General features: G+C 38.9%; 1 protein-coding gene across 8 annotated transcripts in view; it reads right to left on the bottom strand.

Moving 5' to 3' along the window:
• Positions 1 to 15,097, bottom strand: part of MCF2L (MCF.2 cell line derived transforming sequence like) — a 159,209-nt gene that overhangs the window by 122,424 nt on the left and 21,688 nt on the right. The window contains exon 1 of one of the 8 annotated variants that reach the window (XM_027640271.1): positions 14,366 to 14,513. The exons of 5 other annotated variants lie outside the window; for them this stretch is intronic. In XM_027640271.1, the coding sequence (XP_027496072.1) occupies positions 14,366 to 14,456 (91 nt within the window). In that variant the 5' untranslated portion in view covers positions 14,457 to 14,513. Of the gene's footprint in view, positions 1 to 2,842; positions 3,130 to 14,365; positions 14,514 to 15,097 lie in introns of those variants that run through there. 2 more of the 8 variants (XM_027640280.1, XM_027640312.1) reach the window with 2 other exon arrangements.

The following is a 15,097-nucleotide window of genomic DNA, read 5'->3' as shown; positions in this document are numbered from 1 at the left end:
TGTGAGGTGTTGGAGGAGGATAAGGTGAAGGTGAGGATAAGGTGAGGAAGATGAGAAATAAGCAATCAAAGCTTTGCCTGAGAAAGCTGCAAAGGTTTGTGAAATGTGGCAGAGGAGGGCTGGGATACTGTGAGAGGATCACACATTCACGAGATAGTAAGGAGTAGGAGATCAGTAATTTACCATAGGGGCTGAGAACGTGAGTAAATCAGAATTTAGTCAGAGCAGAGGGAGCAGAAAGACCACTAAGGAAAGTACTGGTGTGGCAGTGACGGATGAGTAGCCCAGAAAGGTTGTGTGAGTGCCAGACTAACACAGGGGACTTGCTAGTGGGAGAGCAGCCAGAGGCAGAAAGGCTGTTGTGGTAGAACAGCAAAAGATTACAGACACACCCAGACCCACCATACCTAACCTCAAGCATTGCTAGGTTAGGAACTGAGCTACTCCAGGCTTCCTGGCCCCCTGTCCCTGTCAAGGGAAAGACCAGTGCACCTCAGTGCCCCCTTCTCTCTGTTCAGCACACATGGATTTTGGAGAATTCCTCTTCTGACTTAGAAGCTTAAAACTACCCGGGATGAATCTCAGCCTGCCTGTGGTATCATTCAGAAAACAAACAAACACAAAATCCCCAAACTAAGCTAAGGAAGAGGAATAGTCTTTTTTTTTAACCTGGGATCCTACAAAGGAAAAAATCCCTTGTTGCCTGAAGGTGGACAGCTGTACCATGGGACAACCAGGGGAACTTTTGCATTTCAATCATTCTTGAGCAGGGAGCTATTGAAAAATGGGCTTGGAAGAAGTCTGCATATGATCTTGGGCTGTTAAGGAAACCTCTGCTTACAAAAGGTTTCTGAGTGAACAGAAAGACAGCTGTAAAGCCAGACAGGAGCTAATTTGACCCAAGGACAGGGTACAGCCCAAGAATGGGAGACAGCAACAGAGAAAGGGTCTAAGCAACCTGAAAGCAATAAGAGGGGTGGAAAAAAGGGAAAAAGGAAACTTAAAACAGTCACCTATAAATACAATCACTGGCTGTAGGAAAGCATTGCCTTTGGCCTGAGAATACCTGCACAGGGATTATAGAGAGGAAGAAAGAGAAAGAGAAGGGGGAGGAGAGGGACCAGCTAAACCACACGAATATGAAATTGGTTGTAAAGTAACAGCTGCTTTTTTTTTAAAAAAAAATGCAAGTTTAACAAGCTAAATACTAGCACACGGGCAAAGGCTGCTAGCAAGTGTGAAAACAGCAGTTTGGAGCTGCTGCTGGCTTACATGAAGGTCACAGTGTACCTGCAGCTGCACAGCTGAGACACAGGCGGTGTCACAGGCAAACCAGCCAGCCTGCTCCCACTCTGGAGGATCCTTCTCCTTCAATTCAGGAAGAAAAGGCTCCCACATTCCCAGCAAATTCTACCATATATTCTTAAAATTCATCTTGCCTTAGAAAAACTAAAGATACAATTTTAAGGGAGTGAAAAAAGTAATATACAGATTATTAAAATAAATGGCAAAAGACAGTATGCCCTAGCAAATATCAGACTGACTTTCTTCTTAAACATTCAGAAAATCAAAACAGGCAATGAAACAAATATCCAGACATTTAAAAAAGATATGTTTTGAAAACAGAAAGATAATCAATAGGAAAAGCAAGGAAGAAGAAAATAGTATGTATGGTGACCTTTACTTGTAATTTAATGCTTGTTCTCATCAGATTAAATCTTACTTCCCTCCCTCCCCCCAAAAAAAATATTACTAAGAAGGTAAAATACCTACTTTCCCTGTCCAGGAAAACAGATACAGCTGGTCTGTTCATTCCACATTTGTCATTTAATCTATCTGTTCATCAGACTACAGCATCAGCCATCTTGCTAATTATCTCCTTGCAACACACAGAAATTGAAAAAGATGAAAAAGTCACCCATAAGAAACAGAGGACTAGGAAAATGGAAAGATAAATTCCAACTTTTGATACTGCAATGAATAATACCTTAAATATTCTGTATTCTCAAACCACTGGTTTGCCTCAGATGACAAGAAGATGCAAGACTTCTGTAATCTGTCAAACAACTAAGAATAAAGGGCAAACCAAATAGTTTCTAAGGATGCAAAAACCACATCTCTTGTCTTTCCAGGTAACTTCTTATTCTGAAATATATTTACATCTCTGGATGAGCAATAGCCAGAAAAATACTCCCAGATCTAATTACAGATCACCTTACTGTACACTGCTTCTTAGTTCTAGTTTTGAACACACAAGCATTTTTATTTTCAAAAAATTATGAAAATCTCTCAGAAACTGTAATAATGTTTCTACAGTGCTAAAATCATTTTAGCAAATCTGCTGCAATTTTTAATCTATACAGATGTAAAACTACCTTTACCACGATTAATTCACACAACTCTCCATTTTAATGAAAGTGCAATTTAGATCCACCCTAAATACTGGCTTGCAATGCCTTACAGTTAGCTGAGCTTTTCACTGCTTCTTATTAGACCAGTTCTGCTAGAGAAATCTGTAATTTCTCCAATTTAGGTACAGCTGAGTCAGATAAAAAAAGGAATCAAGACCCATTTAGAGTATTTGAATGGGCTGACAGTTACCCAAAACTACTCAGGACGGTCTTAAGCATGCCTTAGGAGTATCCAAGCACTAAAAATGTTAATTAGTGTTAATATCAACAGAAGTTTAACCTGATGACAAAAGCTCTTAACGTTTTCTTTCCTATTAATTGCGAACATGCATAAAGAATGCTAGTCACATTACCAGGATTTTCTGTAAATCCTACAAAATCACTAACAGCATCCACACAACACATTATTTAAGACCAGCAGCTCCTCCTACCAGTGCACTGGGAAACCGCATTTAATCTTTGCATCAATTCTTCCAGGGCCATTTCTTCAATTTTCAGCCAGCATCTCATTCTCAGATAAAACAAAAAGAATCCACAGCAAACATGCCCTCCTGCTCCAAGGATGAAGGGAGGCAGAGGGGGAAAAAAACCCCAAACCCGACCACTACAGCAGTGCTTCTCAGCCTTGCATTTCAATCGCTCCGCACGGATCCCCTCGGCACAAAGGGAGGCAGGAGCCCACGTTCCCTGCTGGCAGCGCCTGGGTGAGGCGGGCGCTGCTTGAAGCCAGAGATGTGAATGTTAATGACAGCAAGACCGCTTAAAACTTCTCTCCCCTGCGCTGCGTGAGAGTTTGCCCGCAGTGGAGTCCTCAAACGCCAGAATTAATGCGAAGCGTTGATGAGCCGACCTATCTCCCGCCTCTTCCAAGCGGCAGCGAGCGCTGGGAAGGGCTGCGCTGCATCGAACGGGGAACAGCCGGAGCTCGCAGAAAGCCCCATCCTCACTCACGCTTACGTGAATGCTAAGGCTCCTCTTTACCTTCTTGCCAGTTTGGTGCCAGGGTGTGTAGCTTGGAATGAAAATGCCTTCCCACTGAACACGCCAAGGGCGATTCTGCTCTCACCAGCCCGCATGATACCTCCACGTTCGGTTTGAAATGGTCATTTTTGAAGGCGGAGGACTTCAAATTTCCTTTTAACACAGCTGTCTTCTGGACTATTTGGAGGAGTTGAACTGCTTAAATGTGCCGCAGCAGTCTTGAAATTTTGCGAAATCCGTATTTCCACAGAAACTGTACCACCACCTTAGGCAAAGGACTATGAGGGTCAGGATCTATGGATCTCTCAAGGTGTATGGGGTATATACAACAGAACCGCTGCAGCAAGCCTCATAATCAGTAAATTTCCATTTGCTATAGAGGCTACAGTACCACTGGAAAACTTTTAGGGATACAGAAAATCCTACAAGACTGCAAGCAGTACAGTGCTATACAACTGCTCCTCATAATTGATTTTCAGTGCTTTTATACAGACTGTTTTACAAGTTTCAAACTACGAGGCTTTTAACACTTATGTTTTTAAAAGGGTATCTCGACACCTGCTAAATCTCATTATTGGCATGTTTTTGCTGATGGTCAGCTGCATTCTCCCACTCTGCTAATCATCCTATTGGTTTTATCCACATCCTCTTATATTTTAGCCATTAAAATAAACAAATAGTTATCTATGGCTTAAAGAAAAAGGGATGTTTTTCTGTATGCTTAAAAGGACTGTACTGTGTTATTTAAGATAAAGATTCTTTTCTACAGATTACATACAGCAGGCAAAAAACAACGGCCTTTCCCAGGAAACTAAGTGGACAACTATGATGACTTGTTCATAACTTGTTCTAATAACATTAGAGAGGGCATGAAGTAAAATTTAAGAGGACCCATCAATGTATCTGGGCTTTCTCTGCCAATAAAATTGATTGAGGTAATTAATTTACTACATTCATTTACATTATTTCTACTGAAATTATGGCAGGCCTACAGCAGCTCCATGTATTATATATGACTAGAGCCATATATGTTTGCATTTCTATATTAATAGAAATGACAAAATGAAGTCTTCACTTAAGCTCTTCCATAACAAAGTATTACCACTGAAAAACAGGATCTGCAGGAACTTTATATGCAAAAAGTTTATCTGACTGCCATTTAAGACTGCATTTTTGCGAAGGAACAAGTGATGTGCAGCAAGACCACGAGTACCAGGTCAGGCTCTGATCATTCAGATGGTGAGCCAGGAGGAGCAAAGGAAGGAAAAAAGGTGTGCAAGTCTGCAGGTGTATATGGATTACTGAGACTTGTTTTGAAACAAAGGCTGTGCAACAGAACATCACATCCAAAGACAGCCCAGGGAGAACTCCAGTTGTCAGTCAGTCAATGGGATTTGTTGACTGCAACAAGTTAAAGACCTAAGACATTTTAGCATATGCAGAACAGCAAAGTTCACTTGTAAGATTACACCATTTCCTGGTGCAGCAGGAAGTGCAGGAGACTTATTCATTCATAAGCACCTACTGCAAGAGAAGATGCTAGTTCAGTCCCAGCTTCCCTTGAATGTCCTGCCTCAATTCAACAGTAATTTCATATTTTCCTTGGAAAATCAGCGGGCTGCTTAAGCCTCCCATATATCATAAGATCCATCTTTCCATGGAGTTTCTCAGTGAAATAATAAATGACAAGGAAGATATAAATGTAGTGATGAATTTTATTACATCAGCCAGTGAAGTCTCAGGATCACATGCAAAATGAGTGGAGAACCCTAATATGCTAGTTAAACCTAAGTTACACCAACACTGCCACTTTATATATACTTTCTACACCTTTGAACAAATTCAAAACATGCAAGGCATGACCAAAGCATGAAAGTGAAAGGTTTAGTTAGCCAGACTGAAAGTTAGTTTACCTAAAAGTGGGTTATTTGCAATCATGTACTTGTTTAATCATGTTCCTTCACTGAAATCAGGCACCCTTGTCTTCCTAAGAAGCTTTGGCCTAGCTTTTCTACCCAGTGAAAGAGACAAAGTATTTTCAAGACACTCAGCTAAAAGTGAGATTATGATCTCTGAAGGTCTGAAATAGGATCACCCATGTTTTCATAAACAATCTTGAGTCAGAGTAAAGAAACAGACCTTAAACTAATTAAAATCAACTCTTAACAAGAAGAACCGACTGAGCTTTCTTGCAACACAAATCAAACTAATATCTAACCATGAGCTACCTAAGGAATTGCAACAGTCCTGAAAATACATTAATATACTACAGTATTAGAGATGAGCTATTGCTATTTTCATTCTCTTGTTTGTACTTGATCCCCCACACATCTGTTTTCAGTTCTGCCTTACATATTTAAAATGCAGTGGAAACATTTTTGTCAAATGGTCTATACTCCTATTTCTTTCAGTGAAACTGCAAAGATAATAAGCAAGGAGTGAATGTATTGCAGAATTTAATCAATTGACTTCCATGGCTACATGGATGTAATATATGATCTGATTTGTATTGACTTTTTTCTCAACTTCTATTGGATTTGAAAGCCACAACAGTGTTATTTTTTTCCTTCAGTACTCTATTATGCTCTGGTTTTGGCTGTGGTCTTCAGCAAATCCTGTTCAACCACAGCAACATCACACATCTCCTGTTTTCAAACAGCTTCACCCAAATAGCATTACCTAGTTTTTCAAGAAATTGTAGCTATTTTGAAAATGTTCCAGAAGTAACACACAGCTGTCCTCTCACGTGGGAAGCCAAACCAGTAACCATTAGCAAATAATCATTTAATGAGTTTTGCTTGAGCAAAAGATACTTTCTATAATATACCTAAAGATTTCTTTGCTCAGTTTACTTTGATCTCCATTCACTAAATCAGTCATCAGTGAGTTTCAAAATTTATTTATGTGCTGTGTGAAAAACTGTTTTTGTTTAAACTACCTTCCTGAAAGTTTTCTGTGTGCCCCAGTTTGCCTTTTGTGAAGCAGTGGAAAAAAACCCCAGGAAATAAACACTCTCTATTCACTTCCCCAACCCATTCATGACTATACAGACCTCCACTGTAGGTGATATTATGTCTCCTCCAATTGCCTGTTTTCCAGGCAGAAAATTTCCTACACTAATTAGTTCCCATTTGTACAAAAGCAACCCCATACCTCTGACTGCCTTCACCATTCCTTCACATACCCTAATTCTACTGTAACAAAGAGAACAAAACTGGACATGGTACTCGAGAAGTGGGCACAGCAAAGACTACAAAATGACACAGGGATTTTGTTGTTCTTGGTTTCCCTCTCAGCAGTTTGTAGTGCTCTGTTTGCCTTTCGGACCAACACTGAGTGCTGATGGTGCTGCTGCTGTTTTCAGGGCACTACCCACAGTCAGTCAAGGTCTCTCAGTGAGGGGAACAGCTAGAATAGTGTTGTCTTTTCTCACAGATATCACTCTGTTCAAACAATTAATTTCACTTTCTCTACTGATCAGTTACTTAATATCACCAATTTATCATCCAAGTGTTTGCATTCAGCACTGAATTTTACTATTTTGCATACATATTTTCACATATTTGCAAATTTTAGATTTACATGCTTGCTTTCCATTTCCAGCTCATTTGGGGATTATGTTCAATAGCTGGAACCCTTGCAGAAATCCTTGCTTTACTCCACCAGTAACTCTCCTTCCACCCACAGAAAACTCCCCACCTAAAGCAACTCCCCATTTCTTGTTTTTTAATCAATTATTAATCCATGAGAGGGCTTCCAGTTTGACCCATAGGAGCTTAGTTTCTCTAAGAGCATAAGAGCATCTGCAGTAGAAGAAAAACTATTTATAGAATACAAAATAGGACTACAAGAAATGCAAACACATACAGGTCTCCCTGCTGCTTTGCATGGGCCCTACCACATCACTTGTGGCAAAGGGAACAGGCAGAGCATATGGATGTTTATTCCTGTGCAGCTGAATCCTCTGCCAAACATTCCATACTGCTTTCTAGTGATAGCACATGGTCAATATCAGGCAGCCAAATCAGCACGCTCTTTTCTGGATGGCCCCAACATCACATGCCACAAAACCATTAACTGTGCAAGCAATGAAGCTTCAGGCATCCATGTCATTGTCTGAAGATCCTGCAAATATAGCCAGAAAGACTTACCTAAGCTGGGCTCCTGCAGAGAGGGAGGAGACCTATTGAATGTGTATTTCATAAATCTAGGTCCTCACAGGTCTTACAAAAAACTTCCACATACACCCACTGCACAAGAGCAATACTGATTCACAGTCTTAAATAAAAGAGGAAAGAAAAGGGAAACAGGACAGTTGATATGAAAGATCCAAACAGAAAATGCATTTTTAACATTTCAACCTCCTCTTGGCACCAATTCTTCCTTCATGAAGCAAGGGGATTTTTCCCTTTTATTTCTCTGAATGACTGAGTTCTCTTGGTAATCAGCCCAGTTAGGCTTTATTATGTAAAGCATCTGGGATTTGAAACTGGGATTCATAAGCAGAGATGGCAGTATTCTGTTTTTGGCAACACCTCACTCTTTCACAAGGAGAAAATTGTTCCTAGCTTCGCAATCTAAAGGAATACACAGAACCTAGCAAATACATGGAGGAAGGAAAAAATAAGTCTTTCCTTCTTAAAAACTTGACACTCAAACACTTACAAAAGGCCAGACTACAGGCAAGGTTCATTCACACAGGAACACAGACTGAAGATGCTTTCAGATGTGCAGGAGCCTTTAACAGAGGAATCCCATCAAAATTATGCCTTGTTTTATTAACATATAAATTTACCAAATCTCCATCAAGTCCTCAGTATCTCCTCAACCTCAATACTTTCCTTTGAGAAAGTAAGCGCCATACAGAAAAAAAAGTTCCTAGCAGCTGTTCTCCATGCTCCCTCACATGGAATGCGTGTTAGCTCCACACAGGGACTAGGCCAAGGTGGTAGCCAGACCAAATACTCAGCAGCAGAGGGAAAGCTTCACTCTGCCTTCCTTTCCATTATTGCCCAGGTCCATGGCTGAGAAATAAAGGAAGATGGATGAAATGCAATATAGTTATCTCTATTTGATGGCCTCTTTCCAATGAAGCCCAGTCCTGCTACAGTCCAGCTCCCAGTACTTGCAGTCTTCTTCCCTAAACACCTTGCCCTTTCCCCCATTACTTGCAATCTAGTCTCTACTTACAAAAAAAAAAAAAAAAAAAAATTAAAAAAAAAAAATCAAGATTAGTCCTTAAAGCTTAGCTTAGTTACTAACTCTTCCCTATTTCATTTCTTTCATATCTGTATCTCAGTTTCCCACTAAAGCAGCATTCCTCATACCTCTGTGAAGTTTTGTAGTTAGGCCCTTCAGCCTGAATTAACTTTAAATGATTGACCAGATCACAGGTTTCAATACTTCCTAGCTTAACAGGCAGCATCTTCTTTTTCCCCAGCCTCCCTTGCTTGAATGAAATGTCATTGGAACCTCTTTTATGGGTCTTCTGTGTTTCAAAAGAGCATCAAGTTTCTTAGTAACTGCTTCATTCAGTTTTCTTCTTCATCCTCCTTTTTTGCCACATGGGATTAAGTAATCACTGCAGAGCCAAAAGCCTTGAAAGACTTTATTTAGTTTAACACCTCCAACTGCCCCCGCTCAGCTGAGATCTGCTCCAGTCCTTTATCCTTCTCCAGTCTGAGGAGATAAACTATCCAGATGTGCCCACAGCTGCACTCCTCTAAAAGCAGGCATGGCAATAAATGAATGATTATTGCCTTTTGCCAGTGCAGTGCCAAGTAAGACCCTACCTTTCTAAGTTTACTGAAATATCTTTATAGATGAAGGAAGCACTTCCTGTAGGAAGTTAGGAAGACCAAGGACAGAAAGCATAAAGGTGAACAGGGAATGAACTTGCTGCAAACAGAAGTAATATGGAAAGAAATGAAGCATCACTGTTACTTCCTTCATTGGGGTACTTCCACATATATGTATAGTTAAATGAAAGGCTACACAAAGGAAATTTCTCCATCCTCTAAAGAAATGAAACCACAGTGCTTTAACCATATATAAAAAAAAAATGGATATCAGGGAGATCTGGTTTTAGGGGGTCAGATATTAAAAGGTACCATGATAATTAAACAGATGGTAGAGTATGGATGCAGAGATGTCATAGTATTATTCTTCCACAGAGTTAGTATTACATATATAAATGCAGAAATTAAATGGATCCAGAAAACATATCTTTTGTCTTCTGTTTTCAGGGTGACTTTCTTTTCAAAGGAAATGCAGGATGAAGGATCATAAAATTAATTTCTTCCCTCCAAAAGAGTTCGATATTTTTTTAAAAGCTCAAACCTTTGAGGTCTCCTAAAAACCATTAGACTTTAAATCAAATCATGTGTATGTGTTCAGATTTGGAGTATTAAAAGTCTAAATTTTATTATATGCCCTACTTTCTAAAAATTGCTGTTTCAAAAGAACTAGCTGTAAACATGAAAGTTCAGCAGGTCTACCATTCAAGAGTCAGGATTTAAAACACTCATGAAATTTCCCTGTAACAAAAAGTGATATTTAACAGCCACTTACAATTGTTAATTTTACATACAATCAGCAATATAAAAAGTATTCAGAATAAAAAACTAGGGTATTTCCAAGACCATTCAATTTGATTACACAGAGTAAAACTGAAGTGCTTCCCCCTGAGGTACAGGCTGACAAGTTTTATCACAGATAAAGGACACAGTAGAAGGATGTCAACTTTAATTCAGATATTTTTTAAATCACAGAATCATTTAGGTTGGAAAAGATCTTTAAGATCATTGAGTCTGACCATTAACCCAGCACTACCAAGTCCACCACTAAACCGTGTCCTTAAGTGCCACATCTACGTAGTTTTTAAATACCTCCAGGGATGGAACAGAATGTATCTTAAAATTTGATTACCCTTTTCCACTTTTACATCTTTTAAAAAATAGCACTCAGTGGAGTTTTAGGGTGACAGAAAGCTTTTCCCTTTTCCCACCTCTGGCAGATGTGCTGCCTCAATGCTATGTACTGTTCTGCCCTGGATGCTGGCCTCCCTCCCAGACTGCACCTCAAGTACTGCTAAAGGACTTGGCTTTCTCTTGATGCCAAACAGGAAAATTTAAGAAGTCTCAAAAACCACCTAGAAATCGGAAAATAATTTCCAATACTCACAAGGGTATTTCACCTGCAGCCGAAGAGGCTGAATGCAAAATCAATGCTGAATGCAAGATCTCAGCCTTGCTGCAGAACACTCACACTCATCACAAGTCCTTCAATCATACCTTTGTGTCTTTCACAATAGAGCTTGAAAACTTGTCTCTGTATATTTTCTTAACAGGCCTATTGCCCCATCTATTTTACTGCACACAATCTTCAGTTAATAAAGTAGCATTATTTTCTTATTTGTGTTGATGGATGCTTAATACAGCAGATATTATCAAAAGTGGTAGGAGATTCCAGGTAGTGAAAAAAAAATACTTCTGAGAAAAAAGTTTGGCAGTTACAACTTTTTCATTTCTTGACAAGCAAAAATCACTATGTCCCATCCACAATTTATTTTTGGTTTTGGTTTTTGGTTTTTTTTTAAATTAGGATATGAAATAGTGAACATTTTGAGATCTGTTTTTTGTTCCATTTAATATTCTTCACAGAATATGGTACTTCTCAAACAAGACAAATTAAATTGATCTTTCCTGAGAGATAGTCTGCATAAAACCTCAGCAGGTGAGGGAAAACCATCTATTACACATAAGAGGTTGCATGGGCTTCAATTTCAAAAATGTTTTAAGCTTTATAATGTCCAGATACTTTAAAAAACATCACAACCATGAACAAGAATTGGCTCCATAAATCCACAAAGATTAACACAGAGGAACAGGCACACAGAGAGACTCATCCCCAGAGTCCAGTACACCATTTCCTATTCCAGCTCATGAGGTATATTTGTTTCTAACCCTATCCAATGCTGTCAGCTCTGCTGCACAGTTATTGGTAACTAATCTCCAAGATGCACCAAGTGGTGCATTGAAGTATCTTCAACACTGGTATTTTCAACAGCTAATTTTTAATCATGCTGTTCTTGTACTGTATCTGTTGTCTGTTAAGTCATGTCATGTTTTATAAGATCTAAAAAAGTTTGAAGTGAGATTTCCACAAAATGTCAGGTTTTGCACTCTTGGCTATTTCTCAAGCACTTCAAGTTTGTTTCTGCAAAGTTTTGCTCTGAGTTCTTCTCTTTACAAGATCAGCTTCAACAGGCTGAAAACTACTCACTCCTTTAACTGCCAGCTCCCTCCCAGAGCCTCAAAACATCAGTGCTGTCCTCTTCCACACTTCTGCCACTTACCCATCTGTGTTTACTCATCAGCTGCAACTGTGACATCAAGGTTGAACTGCAGCACAGAGCTTTGTCAAAAGCTCAGTAGCTGAATGCCTACTGAAACACAATTTGGTATAACTTGGATGTGCTGATTCCAAGAGCACATCTAAGTGCAAATTTTGGTTCAGCTCATCAGATACTGTTTATGATAACGCTGAAAAAAAATGATTTAATAAAAAATTCAGAAGTACACAAAAACTTCCAAGACAGTAAAGGAAAAATACATTAATATGTCAGACAAAAACCATAGCATCTCACAGTACTTCATTGTACATGCTCATATATTTGTCATTGCATACAATGCTTCTGCATGATTATTGTCAGGATGTAGAGCCTGGGAAGGACTTCAAGGAAAGAAAAAGTTACGGTACCATATGGCCTTTTCCAAGACAGCAGATGAAAAATGGACCAGTCTCCAATCATGTTCCTGAATACTTCATGGCAATGTCTGGATCTCTGAAGAGGAACACTTAGATCCTCTTCACCATTCCCACTTGTGTACCCAAGACAAAGAGCATTTTCAGGGCTTAATACTGTCACTGCATCAGCAAAGCACAAGCAAGCAATGGGCAGAATGGGGAGGTTTAGTATTTTGAACTGTAATTTAAAATCGCGATTCCAAAGGGCAGCATACAGAGGCCTGAGGATGACAGATACAATGCACTGGAAGGCCTGACTTGAAGCTTTAGCTATACCACACCAACACACATGAAAGGAAAAGTCTCTCTGGCCCATGCAGACTGATCTACATTAGCACCCCCCTAGGAGCCATTTGCTTCCTTCCAGATCTCAACCAACCCTTTAGAGAAAAACAAGACAGGCATTAAGGAAACAGTCACGTTTGCATCTGTGGTTATTAGTATGGTTGGATCTGCCATTGCTAGGATCCCCTGCTACAAAAGCATAAATCATTAAGTAACTTTGGCTGGAAGGTTCTATTGAGTAAAACCAAAGAAATGCATAACAATAAACAATCTAGGAAATAATGTTTGAAATTATGTTATCAAAAACAGAAGTCAGAGATTCTTTAAGTATCAAAAAGCTTTCCACAACACAAAGTTACATGTAAAAAGTGTTATCCTACTTCATCTTCCTAAATATCAGATTTCTCTTCACTGTCATATGTATGGACAAATGGGATGTCTTGTAGAGTAATTGGCAGTGGGGCAGAGGGCTGCAAGCAAAGAGTTCTCAAAAAGCAGAAGTTGCTATTAAATGGTTTAACTTTAATTTTATTGTTTTCATGGAATGAGGCAGCACAGTGTTCAAGAAACTAAATTGTTTGCTTTACAATAGAAAAAATGTTTTTGTTGTCTAGATTTTTAAATGTGTAAAGGCAACAAGGAGAGGTAGGATAGGATTTGGAAAGCAGAAACGAATAGCCACAACATACAAATAATTCTTTCACTCCTGTCCCTTTCCTTCCTTTCCTCCTGATATTTGCAGGAGAGTATTTAAAACTAAAGACCAGTTTCTCCTGGATAAGACAGTATCTGCCTTATTTGCCTGCTCTTCCTACCTCCTCAATCTCCAAATAGATTCAGTTTGTATACACTGAGCACATGGACCATTCTCATGCAATATAAGTAACTTAGAGCACCCAAAGCAAATAGTAATAAAAGAAAGTCTGTGAAAACTTCTTTCCTAGAGAGAGAACTCTTTAAAAAGAAATACCTCAGCAATGACAGCTGACATTATCTGTGGGGGGAACACAGTAAAGTCTTAGATTCAAAGGTCGTTTAAAACACTAAATACAAAGGCCTAGTGACTAAACTCATATAATTTCATGTGAACAGCTGCCTCCTTTTAGAAAGGAAAAGGAGTTTATGAAACATTTTAAAACCTATTTTAGGAAGCAATCCCACTGTGGAATTACTGCCTTTACTGACAATGTTTTGTCAACATGTGTTGTGTTTTTCTGTAAAGCCTAGTCTTCTCAGAACTGTATGTTATTTTTCCAATATATATGGGAAACTCTTTTGTGAACAGAGAGTCACAAATGTGACTTCTACCTCATGTACTTGTGGCCCAGGTACACACATACATTTAGCTGTGCTAAACACACCTGCTGAAAAACGATTAATTCTTATGCAATACTTGCTTAACAGAGTTTTTCTTTCTTAAAGTTCAATAATACAAGTAAGTTTTAAATTAATTCTTTATGATATAATTACACAACCACACTTGCATGGATTTATTTTTTGCTCGAACAGTTGCAGCTAATCATAAGCATCACTAAAATCTTCTAACACAATATATGAAATCATACTCCTCTCACAGTCAGAGCAAAAATACTCATCTGTGAGAGCACATACATGTATCCCATATTAAGTTACTTAGACAAACTACAAATAAAACCAATGTCCTGCCAAAATTCTGTTATATGCAAATGTACTAGCAATTCCTTTCAGCAGCACTCTGATCTCCAGCTCCAAAAAACAGCTAAGACTGCAACAATATACAAACAATAGCACTGAGCTTTAGAAGGCAAGACTTTAAAAAGTAAATGTTCAGAAAAATAGAAGCTGTAAGTAAATATTTACACACAGATAATGAGTCCACCTTTAGGCTTGTAAATACCAACCTTTTTTGTTGTTCTGTCCAAAATCCAAAGCATGTCGCACATCTTCTTTAATCAGGCATTTTATAGGAGAACAGCACAAATGACACAGCATTTGAGAAACAAACGCAATCAAAAGGTCCAAGTGTGCATGTTAAACTCTTCTCAAATGCAGTAAAACTGAGAGGCTCAGTGTAGTGCATTTGGCTTTTGCAGTGAACTTGTTACTAAGGAAACCAGCAGCTGCAGGTGTTTTCCCATATAACAGGGAATGAAAATTGAGCAGTGAAATTACTTGTCTCCTCAGTATTTTATTCACATGGGTTTTTTTGTATCAATAACAAACTACTTCTCAAACTCTGTTAGAAGACCAGACCGCAGTAAAAAATAATTTTAAAAAAGCTTCCCCCGCACATGACCTTATTGAACAGTGAATAGCACCTTTAAATGTCTTCCTCTTTATTCTCCTCCAGTCCCCCCTCCAGAAGTGACCTGCCTCCCCTGAATAGTCTCCTTCAATAAGTGTGCAAAGCCCACCTCCTGTCATGGGTTTTCATCCTAAAAAGTGCTTCAACAACTTGGCAAGGCTCCAGCTACAAAGAAACAATGCAGACTTGGGAGAGGCTGCAGGAATGCATATTCTGAGCATATGGCATAGTTTGCAAAATTGTATCATGCTACAGAGATATCACCATGACTGATATGATTCATGCTTCTTAGGATAAAAGTATAAATACAAATATTTAATAAAACTCT

This window comes from Corapipo altera, unplaced genomic scaffold, assembly GCF_003945725.1.
Source record: "Corapipo altera isolate COAL_440 unplaced genomic scaffold, ASM394572v1 0, whole genome shotgun sequence".
Taxonomy (NCBI): domain Eukaryota; kingdom Metazoa; phylum Chordata; class Aves; order Passeriformes; family Pipridae; genus Corapipo; species Corapipo altera.
The sequence above is the reverse complement of the archived record's forward strand: the minus strand, read 5'-3'. Positions and strand labels throughout refer to the sequence as shown.